At 36.6% G+C, this 13,638-nt stretch overlaps 1 protein-coding gene across 6 annotated transcripts in view; it reads right to left on the reverse strand.

Moving 5' to 3' along the window:
* LOC140519359 (carboxylesterase 1D-like) overlaps nucleotides 1-13,638 on the reverse strand; it is a 116,462-nt gene that overhangs the window by 24,878 nt on the left and 77,946 nt on the right. For all 6 annotated transcript variants that reach the window (XM_072632269.1, XM_072632274.1, XM_072632271.1 and 3 more), the window contains 5 exons: nucleotides 10,255-10,465; nucleotides 8,747-8,900; nucleotides 7,180-7,313; nucleotides 3,020-3,173; nucleotides 325-429 (listed from right to left, as the gene is read on the reverse strand). In XM_072632269.1, the coding sequence (XP_072488370.1) occupies nucleotides 325-429; nucleotides 3,020-3,173; nucleotides 7,180-7,313; nucleotides 8,747-8,900; nucleotides 10,255-10,465 (758 nt within the window). The remainder of the gene's footprint in view (nucleotides 1-324; nucleotides 430-3,019; nucleotides 3,174-7,179; nucleotides 7,314-8,746; nucleotides 8,901-10,254; nucleotides 10,466-13,638) is intronic.

Below are 13,638 nucleotides of genomic sequence, written 5' to 3' on the forward strand. Positions count from 1 at the left end.
GACGTCCATTTTGAAAAAAAAAAATGAACTAGTTTAAATACAAGAGCTTTACTGTCCCTACCTGCTTTCACCTTGTTTTATTGTCCTTCACTCTCAAAGAGGAACAAAATGAAATCACTTTGTTAGAGTTAAGTCACAGAGCATCCAACTGTGGTTGATCATACCAAAACAATCTCAGAATGCTCTACCACAAGTTGGGCACAAATAGACCATGTGAAGATTTGGAGTGGATTCTCTAAATTTGCATATCTTGCTCCATCTTTAACCACTTTAAGTATATAAATGCAGTCAAGTTTTGGAATGGCATACGACATAAGGACCTACCTCAGTAATTGGTCTGACATTTTTACTGAACAGAGGTTTCACAAGGACAACTCCACTCTGAAAAATGGCTCGGTGGAAGAGATTCTTGGCCAAAGGAGATAGAACCTGGGAGAACAATTATGAAAATGAAATTACCATTCAAGAGCAAAATTGTAACTAGGGTAGGACAACCATGACTTTACAGTAGGGCAAGAAATGTAGAAGATTCTGGCATACCCTGTTTCTAACACTAGAATTAAAAAAAAAAAAGACGAGAACTATGACCTTAGCACTCAGTTACTGAAATAATTGTATAAAATAGAGATAGAGGGAGTGATGTATTGTATGCAAGGACAGATCTGGAGTCACAAAAACTGGATCAAATTCTTTCCTTTACACCCACTTGTTATGTGACTAGATTGCTGAACAAATAAGATTTTACATTCTTTTTTTATTCCTTAGGAGTTCCCATCACTAATTAAATCATAGGTTTTAACTCTCCCTAGAATCTACCTAAAATAAAGACAAAATAAGAAACCAGCAAAGGGCACACTTCCTCCCCTTGGCTCTCACACTTTTAGCTCTGACATATATTCCTACTTCACTGAATGGAGGCCTTCCTGACAGTAGCCTTTGACTCATCTGTATTCATTTTGTTTTCCTCCAATATAACAGAGAGTTTTTGAAATCAGGTTTCATTTTTGCCTTTGCATACAACAGTTTATCACAGGGTCTTCTACATATGTTCACCTAAATTTAATAAATGCTTGTAGCATGGAAGCTTAAGTGTACTAGGATCTTTTCATCCAAAATGTTTTCTTTGTTCCAAGAGTCTTCTTCTCTTCCTTCCAATTTGTCTTTAAATATTGATTAACAGATGTGTTTCATGTTGTCTCAAATGCCAAAAAAAGCTCTTTACAGTATGGTTCAAGAGTCTTTGTAAGATTGGTCAGGACAAGTTCACTTATGAAAATTTCACTTATTCAGGAAATATCATGGGATGACCACCTTACTAGACTGGGACTGTAATAAATGCATTATTATTATTATTATTATTATTATTATTATTATTATTATTATTTTGCTTCTTAGGCCTTATGAAGTGATAATGCCAATGATGATTATGCATAAATCTGGAATTTAGTTTCTCAATACAAACTTCTAAAAGATGAAGATGTTAAGAAAATAATGAGTTACTTGAATGAGAAATGTGTAGCAGGTTAATTTATAAAAGGTGTTGGGCAAAACTATGAATTTTTAATCTATTATAAAACTATTTTAAACTATTAATCTTTTTCCCCTTGGTGTCTTAGACACCCTGTTTATTCCCTTTCTTCTCACTCATTAAATTCCAGACTTTTTCATCTAAAATCTCATTTTCCCAGGACTTCTTCTCTTTTCCTATCAATGATTAATATATTCACATGGAGGGACCACAGGACAATTTGATATAATATACTCCCCTTACAAGGGAAATTTGAATTACAAGTGGAGAATAGCCTTTAAGGCAATGAAATTCTAATGTTAAAAAGCAAGAAATTCTGTAGGATGGGATACATATTGGCAGGGAAATCACTGTGGAGGTATTGTTTGGCTGCCTGTAGATCAAGACCAGCCCTACCTCTATGATGTGATGACAAGCAAAATATAGTCAAGAGTGTACTAGTTTCAGAAAGCTGGTTTTGGCTACCTTAAGGAGAAATTATGAACACTTTCATGATACTTTGAACTACTGTGTGCACATGGAAAGAAAACTATATTTTGCATCTAGAGACATGAGATTGACTCCCAGTTCATATATTACAAACGCTACACCTAGCTGATCGTCAGATTTTCATCTTTAGAATAAGAATAATAATGTGTGTATTGCCTACTTTTAGCATCATTGACATACCCACAGAAGCCCCTATGGATATGCAGGTATATTTCCAGGGTAAATACACAAAATAAGATCTATTCTCAAAGATGAAACCAAGATATTAATTCAGATACCAGAAAGACAATTTTGCCATAGTAACAACAAAGTTTCTATGTATTACCAATACAGGGAGGAGAGCAGTCCCCAAGCCTTCACTCTGTCAGGTTTCCCCCCAAATAAGCTCCCTTAAGCAAAATGCCCTTCTCTCACCTAGGCTAGCTGATCTGCTCTGCTCTGCCTGCTATCTCTCTCAGCTCTGTCTCACTCTCCCTTCCTGTTTCACCCTTCCTGCCCCAGCAATTCAACAAGCTCCTCCCACCATGGGCTTCATATGACTCAAGTAGTGGGCTGAGCCAAACTTCAAAATAGGTCACATGGATCTATTAAGGGGCAGGGAAGATCTTCAAATTACCTTAACATTACACTACTTTATATTTTCCGTGAGGAAAGTGATTTTAAAGTACTATATGAACATAACTTGTTGCTATTCTTCTTATAAAAGAATACTATTTTGAAAAAAAAAAATGAACACATTCTAAGCATCCATAGATCTTTATTATTGGCTGTCTAAAATCATTACTGGGGCATGGCCAGTTGTATACTTAAGTCAAAGATATTCTACTATGTGGTCAGTGAACAAATTCACTGTCTTGAATCACATTTGGTCATTTCATACTGTTTCAAGAACCGAAGGTTCTTTTTATACCAGAAATTTATGTGTTACAGGGGCTTCACACCCTGAGTTCTACAACATTGGCAGAACCCTCTGAATCAAAGGATGGCACTCTAAAATCTCACCAGTGCTGAGACACTAAAACCTCCTGAATCTTCACCAAAGATGGTCACTGAGTTTGGGTTTCCTCCAAAGTTGGCAATATTATTCTGGATCCAATGGAGTGCTGCCACTTGGTCTAAGCAACCCCAGTTCCCCAAAGCATGTTCATCTCCAGTGCTGCAAAGAAGAGGAGAGAAGACAGATAGATGAGTGGATAGAAGAATGGATGGATGGATGAAGGGATAGAAGGATGGATAGATGAATGGAAAAGGGGAAATGGCTGTCAAAGGGTGGGCCTTCTGACAGAAGTTAGTGTTAAGAAATGAGAGGTAGTATAGTAGGAATAACTAGGTATATGGGAAAACAGGGCGCAATGATGAGCCTTTAGACCTCCAGCCAATTCAGTTTAACTTTAAACTTTGTTATTTTTATATTTTATAAATTGGTTCTTCTTCCTGCATTAGATGTATTATGAAAGCAGCAATCAGGTCTTCTACTTCTTCTAAGTCCATGACCTACCTCATTCCTTGGATACTCAGTTAAAGGCAACTACTTCGACAAATTCCTTTGCCCCGGAAGAAATCCCCAGGTTTTTTGGTATACAAATTCTCCCTGTTCCCAATCATAACCATGTTAGTTCTTTTTTGTTTTCTTGTGATGTGTGGGAGTTAAATATTTTTTTCCATTGTCTATGCTAATTTGAAAATGCTTACTTCATATACTATCTGTTACAGAAAACCTAGACCCTCAGATTATGAGTCATTGTTCCCTCTTCTTCTTTCTAATAGCTAAGACCTATTATCACTTCTACTCTTCATCTTCAATTAGCATAAACGTTGTTGTTAGTATTCAATGTAGAATGGGCAGCCTATTTGGACTGGAAAGAGAAAAATAAAATAGAACTAGCATTATTTTTGCCTGAAAGGAATGTGACCCAAGTGCTTTCCTTCACCTTTTATTTTATTTATCTTGGTTTTTAAAAAACTTTTATTTATTTCCTTTGGATAGCTCCTCTTCAATCAAATAGGATCTTGAGAGCACTGAGTCTTCATCCATTAAACCTCAACATTACTCTTATGGCATTATTTTTGAAAGAGTTCTTGGGATTTGTTTGGGGGAAACAGTATTCCAATCTGGGATACAGTGAAATATATTACAGAGAACTTGTAAACTTCTCTGTAGATCTAGAGTCATAGTCTACATGTAAGTCTGCTGCAAAAAAAGAAAGAAGGGAGGTAATTGACTAACACATAATCGTAGCATTAATGTTATCCCGGGCATATTTTGCTGCCTTTTGTTGACTGCTAATACATATATACATATATATGCATGCATGTATATATGTGTATATGTACATATGTGTATATATGTATATCTATGTATATATATATAATATATATGTATATGGAAGGTGATTATATCCTTGTCAAGGAGAGAGTTTCTAGCCACTTAATCTTAGTAGATGGGAGGAGCCCAGCAGATGACACTGAAGAGATGAAGCCCAGTATATGATAGCAAAATACATCTAATTCAGCGACCACAAGAATAGAAGGGATGTCAAGAAGAGACAATATTAAGTGCACCAAGGAGTAGAGACACAACACTCAACAGAGGCAATGTAGCACCTGACAGAGATGCATCATCTAATAATTCAACAAGCAGTAGTTAACTATATACTATGTACCAGGCACCAGAAACAAACATTTCCTATCACAAAAAGGTTAAATTGTATTAGTCAAACCTATGTGTAAAATAGAATTTCAAAAGATATATAAATCAAATGAAAATTTATTTTGGAGAGGTGAAGAGACATTAGCCATTGACAACATCAAGAAAATACCTGTGTAGGAGGTGGTAATTGGAATGAGCTTTGAAAGAAGCAAAATATTCTGTTTATTAAATGCCTTTCTTTTAGACTAACTGTCCTCTGAATAGTAAACATAAATATATTGATGGGAGCTCATTAGCCATGTGTTTGAACAAATGCAAATCTAGAATAAGATAATTAAATTATTGATTTAGAGTTAGAAATAGCCTCAGAGCTCAACTAGTTCAACTGTTCAACTTATCCTTGAGGAAACTGAGAAAAAGACAGATGAATTGTTTTCCCCAAAGCTACACCAAAAGTAAGTAAATGAGTTCGTACTTGAATACAGAAACTGTTTGAAATCATCTCTTCTGACCCCAAATCCATGATAATTTCTATAACAATTTCTGTTCCTATATTGAATTTCAAGTAGACTCAGAAGCATTCAAATACAAGTTATGTGGTACTCTGAGGAGCCACATTTCAAAAGAGCCATGATTTCCAAAGATGTTGGTACTTTTCCCATAAACATGGATTATAAGCTCTCTGAACTATAGTTCACCAGCTGGCTAACAACCTGTTGATGAGTCAATCCAAATTTAGCCAGGCTGGATCATGAAGGAAAGACAACACATTCAGGCCTATATTCAAAGCCATTCTTTGCCAAAACTTCCAGGTCTTGCATTCCACTGCATTCATTTTTTTTTTAATATTCAAGGCTTTTTATAAAGGCCATTTTATGAAATGCAAAACTTTTCCTGACTCCAGACAATCTACTTTCTTCCTCCATCTCCTGCATCACTGCCAGATTAATATTTCCAATGATACCCTAAGGTTACACCTCTTCTCTTCCAAAAATTTCCCCTTTTTCTTAACAAATTTACTCCTAATTCTGGCATTCAAGACTCTGGACATGCTGACTCAGACCTACCAAGTCAAGTTTTTCTCAAATTATTCCCCTTCAATAATCTCTGATTCAGTCCTACTTGATTGTACTGTATTTCACTTTCACATCCTGGCTTCTCCTGTCTCCATAACTTTACTCACACATCCTCCATAACTGGAATGGATTCTGTTTCTTTCCCCCTTAAACATATGCCCAAGTCTTTCTTTTCCTTTAAGACTCAAAGCAGGTGCTACCTCCTCCATAAACCTTCCCTGGATATTCTTCCCTCAGAGATGAAAAGACACTTTCCCTACTCAAATTGCTCAGAAGATGTTTAACTATACCCTCCCTCCTTTATATTTAATCTTACTCTGCCTTGTATCACATCTATGTGTCTATTTAGCCTTCTTCCCATTAGATTGGAAGCTTCTTGAAAGCAAGTTCACTGCCAAGACTAGCTTTGTCCAATCCCACACCCTAGGCTGATTCATGAACATAGTAGGTATTTTTAATAACTGTTAATCTGAAATTTATGGTTTGCATGTAGAAGGTACTCAATATGTAAAAAAAGGAATGAGTGAACATATAAAGGGTCTTCAACCTAGTCTTAATGAAATGAACAGATATCACTCCCTGGCTACATATGGCCAAGTAAGGGTGACAGTGACATTGAAATGAGTTATATGCCCAGATTTACCATAGGTCCTGTGACCTTGAGAAAATTTCATTATAGAAAAAGTTCTAATGGTTTCTTAAATGTAGAGATCATTCATATTCATTAATAGGCCCATGTAACCTGACTGGATCACATGGAAGACTGAGTTACATGAGTCTGAGTCATATGGAGCCTGTGGTGGGAGAAGTTTGTTGAATGGGCTCAACAGAAAGTGTGGAACAGGAAGAGGCAGAGGTAGAGTAGAGCTGAGAGGAAGTTAGTCTTGAGAGGAAGTCAGAGCAAGGAAGGATGCAGGTTGCTGGCTAGTGTGAAAGACTTTGTAATTGTTTGTCATTTTCTTTAAGGTAGCCTGCTTGTAATTTATTTAATGGAACTGGTTTGTGGGAAGTCTATCAGTGGGAAGGCTTGGGTTTGGTATTGTTCTCTACATTGTTATTATGTAAAGATTTATCTTGCTGTAACGGATTTGAGTCTGAATAAATGTTTTGGTTCTGCCTTCCACTTGGAGAATCTGTTGTATTTAGTGATTCTGAATTGCACTGCTGTATTCGTGGTTGCCATGGGCATTGTGAATTTTGCATGGGCACTACAGAAGTGCAACAGGCCCACATATATACCAGGTTCTAGGAAAGTAAATGTAGCAAATAGAAATACTCTCTGTACAGTTAACTATATTCATGCTTTTCAATCATTAGTTTCCATCTGAATGAAAGAATTTCAGAGAAGGATGTTTCCAAGGGTAGGGCAGTAGCACCAGCAGTGATGTCACACTCATTGTTTGGTGCCATTTGAGTTCCTGGACACCAGATCTTACCTGAAAAGCCCAAAGATTCCCAGGCGGTACTGAATGGACACCATCACCACATTCTCAAGGGTTGAGAGAGCCAGTCCACTATATGATGAAGACCCATCTAACAAAAGCATCCCACCATGGATATACACCATCACCTGGGAAATAAGGGGGAAAATTGTTTGTATCAAAGAGTGCAGAATTAAAAAGCATCTCAGAAAGTGAATGCCTAAATTGTCCAGTTCATATGATTTAAAAAGACCCCCATTTCTTTTTTCAGGGAAGAGGTGTAATATGGTAGAAAGCATCCTGGAATAGGAAACAAGACACCTGTATTCTAGGTCTCAGTTTACCACTATCTTGTTCTGTGACCCAAGGAAAATTATTTCCCTTTTCTAAATTATCCATATATTATCCCTATATTCATATATATATATATATATATATATATATATATATATATACATTCCTATATTATCCATCGGTACAATGGTTATGATCCTCAAACTTACCTCTACATTTTATGTCTACCTCTGACATTTTAATCCCATGTTCCTCCATGGAAATATTTTTACATGCTTGCATGCATTCATTTATTTAATAAATGGAAGAATATATGTGTAGATGCTTTGTCTATAAGGCAATCAACCAATCAACAAACATTTATTAAGCATATACTATGTATCAGACACCACCCCTTGTGGTGAAGAAACAGAGACAAAACCAGCTTCCATCCTTAAGGGGCTCACATTCTGAAAGGCAAGATCACATGTATACATGTAAGTAGAAGTATGTGTAAATATGTATAAAATAGATTGAAGACAATCATTTGGAAGAGAAATAGAAACTGGGGAATCAGAAACAACCTCATATTGGAGGAGATGGCATTAAATGGACCTCGGGAGGGAACTAGGGTCTCTAAGAGGTAGACATGGGAAAAGAATGTGTTCCAGGCATCAGGGAAAATCTGTACAAAGGCACTGAGATGGAAGATGGCAGGTCTTGTGTAAGGGGACTTTGACTAATCTGAAGAGTAACTAAATGGGAATAATTTAGAATAAAGATGGAAGGATAGGTTTACAAATATTCTCTCATTATATCCACACAAGTCTGTGAGGTAGATGTTATTATTTTTCTAATACTTAATAATAATAACAAAAAAGTGACAGGGTCATATCTGGGTTACAGCAATATGATGACATTAACAGTATGGGATGGAAGGATTTGAGAAGGGAGAGACCTAGAGAGACCATTTAAAATTCTGTTGTATTTTTTTATTGTTTTATTACTTTACTTTTTATTCCCTGTTCCCAGGCAGACATATGTATTCCCCCCTTCCCTCCTCCCCCCCGCCCCCCCCCCGTCTAGGGCTATAGTTGAGTAAAAGTGAGGTGAAGCAGACAAAACTAAATGACCTTTTTAAAGTCATGAAATCTGACCATTGGAGATCTGACCAAATGGACGTTTTCATCTATTCTTACTCCCTCCAGACCAAGGGCTGTTTCCTTGTTCTGTGCTGTATAAACAAGAGGTAATCATGACTCATCTTTTGATTTCAAATCATGGTCATACCTTGCCATAGGCTTCTTACCGGTAAGTTGGATTTCTTTGTCAGGTTAGCTGGAGTGAAAATATTTAGGTACAAACAATCTTCAGAAGATGGCTTCTGATTAAACTGAAAAGTACTTGTATTCCAAAAGGAGAAAATGTTTGTAAAGAACCTAAATCCAAGTTTCTGGGAACACCTGTGTAAGCAAACATGAGAAAATCATTTCTTCTCAGCAGCATCCCAGTAAAGCACATTTGGATCATGAGATCACTTGTCAGATATTTTAAAGCTTGAAGATCACCTAGTCAAAAACCCTTACTTTATAAATGTGGAAACTGAGACCCTTAGAAGGAAAATAGCTTGTCCAAGGTCATATATGAAATAAGTAATAGAGACAAGACACAATTTAGGCCATCCTCCATTCCTAGCTACTGAAGGTTTGACAAATAATTGAATGTTGCTTTGGTTTTCTTTGGGTGTATTTAATGCCCCATTAGCTTTCTATTAGGCTTTGAATAGATCACATAACTATTTTGAGCTTCAGTTCTCTCTTCAGCAAAATAGGGAGTAGAAATAGATGATATCCAAGCTCTCTTTCAACTCTGATTATATATGGATGAAATATTGACTGGTGTTAAGAACAAGGGTAGAAAAGGTGGAGGAGATTTATATTAAATCAGACGTACTACAGAAATTAATTTGCTCTTTGAAACATTGAGGTAAGTTCAGGGGCAGCCACATGAAAAATCAGGGACCCAGTCCAATTAGGGTGGACTGCCCCTCACATTCTGGACTTCCAACTATATGAAAATGTATATTTCCTTCATCTTATACACTTTATTTTAACTATTAACTATACTATAACAAAAAAAAAAAAAACCAGTGCCTCATATCATCTACACGGTGAGCTAGTAGGATAAGTGGAGTAGTCTTCTCAAGTCTAATATAGAAACAAACAAAAAAAAGACAGTACCAGTCATTGGCCTTGGGTCACAGCTATGAAGTAGCAGAGCCAGGACTAGAATTTTCATTTTATTTGAAAGCTTTTTGTTCCACTGTATCCACTGAACCCCAAAGGGTAATGCAGAGACTGTTTTATAACTAGAGATAGTGCTAGAATTCCTGAACAGTGGAAAGAAAAGGAATTTGCTACTCTGCCAGGTAATATGTGCACAGAACTTTATTTGACTATAAATGAGCAAAGAACCCTGTGCGCCCAGCCTCTATCTGGGTTTGCATACTGTAGTTAGTCCATCATTTATTCATTTTCACTTAAGTTCCCAGAGTAAGTGAGTCACATCCTATCTCAGGAGCAGCACAATGTGAAAATCTGAGAGGCTCTTCTCCAACAAACTCTCTGTCTTCTGATAAGGATTAAAGTAGAGGGTTAAAAATAAGAAAACAAGCTAATATTTCCCAGGGGGAAGGCAAAATGGAGGATTCTCAAATGGTTTAATTAGAAATTAATCCAAGAATAAAAACACAATTCTTCATGTTTTTTTTTTTCCATTTTTATTGTTCCCTTCTCAAAAAGAGGTCATGGTGTTTACCTGGGTGGAAGTGCAGTGGTGTCCTTCACATAGTTCCAGGGCTCAGGAGGCTGGGGTGGTCTGAATCTCAGAGGTCCAAGAGGAGGTTTGGCGAAAGGAATACCCAGGAAAACATGGACAGGTGTGTCAATTCCTGGAACTGTTATTTGTTTGCCTTGGACTTTCCCATATTCAGTGTTCACTACTGGCATTGAAGGCTGTTGCTTCTGCCCTGCATCACAATGAGAGCAGGGAAGTTAGTTTCACTGGGGAAGTGACATTATCAAGTAGAATTGCTGAGAGTCAGGAGCCCTGGGCAACTCTATCCACTTCTAGTATTTCAACTCTGGGAAAGTTACTTCACTTCTCTAGACTTCAGGTTTCTCACCTCTAAGTTAAGGTTAATAATAGCATTTGACTGAATTGATTCATATTTCAGTGTAAGAAATGGACATGAAAATGCTCACAAGATAAAACAATAAAAGCACATCATATTTCTGTAAGACTTTACAGTTTTCAAAACACTCTATCCATAACCTTTATTAAGGTAAATAAGTAGAAGGAGCATTTAAATTTTATGCAAGAAAGTAGTTTGATATTAATACACATACCCTCTATTTCTTCTGTGGAAAGCCTAGGGATTTGTTCATTTAGTCAGCAGTCATTTATTGAGGACCTATTATTAGCAGTGTATTGGGCTTGGCACTGGTTTGTGCCAGATGAAAGAGACTTAGAGATTAATTTTACTCTAGCTTTGGAATTCTGAATTATGTGCTCCAAATCAGGAACCCTAGACTATGCTGTGGTATGGAGCCAAGAGGTATAACCCTCTAGTCATATAGTCACTTTACTCAAGATTGGATTCCTAACACCAGGTTCCAATTTATGTTAGAACTCTGAAGTGTAAAAGTGATAACCTGCCTATTAGCTCTTCATGGATGAATAAATTCACCAAAGTTAATAGTGAAGGAGTATACAGTAATGATCTAAGAAGTCCTTGTCTGTGGGGACCTTCAATGAAGGCTACCCAAGAGAAGTTTGAGGTGTGTCATATAGATCGACCATGTGTACTCATTGACTGGAAACCACATCAGTTTGTTTTTGGATGGATAACTGTGGTAAAACAAATACAGTATAGAGGAAGAATGGATTTTACACTTGTCCAGTGATTTGAAAGCCAGGTAGTCAATGAGTTCAATGGTTAAAATGTTTTTTAAAAGAGCTGTCTAATTTTCCACTAGTTTATGTCCCATCTATGGGATTGATGGCCCTTCACAAATATGAATGCCAAAAACCTGCTCCAGGTTTTAGGTACCTGTGCATGACTTTCAATAGTCAGCCAGAACATGTGCTTAGTTCAAAATAAGCGCATTTAATGAAATAGTGTGACAAAAAAAGTAACAGGGAAATATTTTCTACCATAAACCTAGAATTCATTCTCAAACAAATGCACATGTTCTCCATGGAAAGTGCAGGGATTTTGCATAGAAGATACACATGGAAAAAGCACATATAGAGGGGCAACTCAGACTCCTACTGATACAAAGGTATTGATAATGCTGGTGGTATCAACATGCTGCTCTGCTGAGGCTTTTTGCCAACAAGGGGCAGCTTCTCCACTGCAACTGGTCTTCACTTGAGCAGATATCTGTAGAGTCCCTTGATACGTTGTTATCTGCTGCTGTGGTTCACGAACCTCTCCACTAAAGCAGAAGGCAACAGCTTCAAAAGCCAAATCTTTAAAAATTATTTCCTTGAAACAAGGATGTCCATTATCTCCACTATTATTCAATACGGCACTAGAAATGTTAGCTGTAGCAATTAGACAAAATAAAGCAATTGAAGGAATAAGAATAGGCAAAGAAGAAACTAAGTTATCACTCTTTCCAGATGATATGTTGATATACATAAAGAATCCCAGAAATTCAAGTAAAAAAGTACTTGAAATAATAAAGAACTCTGGCAAAGTTGCAGGTTACAAAATAAACCTACACAAATCTTCTGCATTCCTATATGTTAGTAACAAAGTCCAACAACAAGAGATAGAAAGAGAAATCCCATTAAAAGCTACAGTAGACACTATAAAAATTTGGGAGTTTACCTGCAAAACAAACCCAGGGACTATATGAACACAATTACAAGACAGTTTTTGCACAAATAGAGTCAGATCTAAGTAAGTGGAAAAACATCAGTTACTCATGGGTAGGCCGAACCAATATAATAAAAATGACAATTCTACCTAAATTAATTTACTTATTTAATGCCATACCAATTAAACTATCAGATAATTATTTTCCAGAGCTGGATAAAATAATATCAAAATTCATCTGGAAGAACAAAAGGTACAGAATATCAAAGGGATGAATGAAAAGAAATGTTAGGCAAGCACTACCAGATCTCAAATTGTATTGTAAAACAGCAATAATCAAAACCACTTGGTACTGGCTAAATAACAGAAGGGTAGACAAGTGGAATATGCTAGGTACACAAGACACAGTAGACAATGAATACAGCAATCTCCTGTTTGATAACTGCAAGGACCCCAGCTTCTGGAATAAGAACTCACTGTTCGACAAAATTTGCTGGGAAAACTCAATAACGGTGTGGCAGGAACTAGGCATAGAACAATGCCTGACACTATACACAAGAATAAAGTCCAAATGGGTACATGATTGAGGTATAAAGATTGATACCATATACAAATTGGAGGAGCAAGGAACAGCATATTTATGAGATTTATGGAGAAGGAAAGAATTTTTGACTAAAAAAGAGATAGAAAGCATTATGAAGTGCACGATGGATAATTTTCATCACATTCAATCCTCACCTATAAAGTGAAAGGGTTAGACTAGATGATTTCTAAAGTCCCTCACATCTCTAAATGGATTATCCAATGAGTTTACAATCCCGATGAAGTAACTGGAGAGGTGACAGACAATGAACAGGAGACTAGATGGCTGGAGGAGAGCTTGGTGGCAAAGTGGATGAGCAAAGAGAAGCTAATTAATGAAAAAAGTTTAAGATGATTAGAACAGGAGAAGAAAAAGGTGGCCTGGGTGAGAAAAGAGAGTTCCTCAGTTCTTCTGTTTCTTCAATTCAATGCAATACAACCAAAATATGGAGGTAAGTAGTATATTGGGAAAGAATATTTTACAGCTAATCTTGAGGATAAAGTTCTCATTTCTAGATTATATAGAGAACTGAGTCAAATGTACAACAATACAAGTCATTCCCCAATTAATAAGTAGTCAAATTTTCAGGCAATTTTCAGAAGAAAGACTTAAAGATATCTATAATCATATGAAAAGGTGTTCTCAATCACTTTTGATTAGATAAATGCAACTCAAAACAACTCTGAGGTACCACATCACACCTATCAGATTGGCAAACACGACAGAACAGGAA

The sequence above is a fragment of the Notamacropus eugenii genome, chromosome 1 (genome assembly GCF_028372415.1).
Source record: "Notamacropus eugenii isolate mMacEug1 chromosome 1, mMacEug1.pri_v2, whole genome shotgun sequence".
Classification (NCBI taxonomy): domain Eukaryota; kingdom Metazoa; phylum Chordata; class Mammalia; order Diprotodontia; family Macropodidae; genus Notamacropus; species Notamacropus eugenii.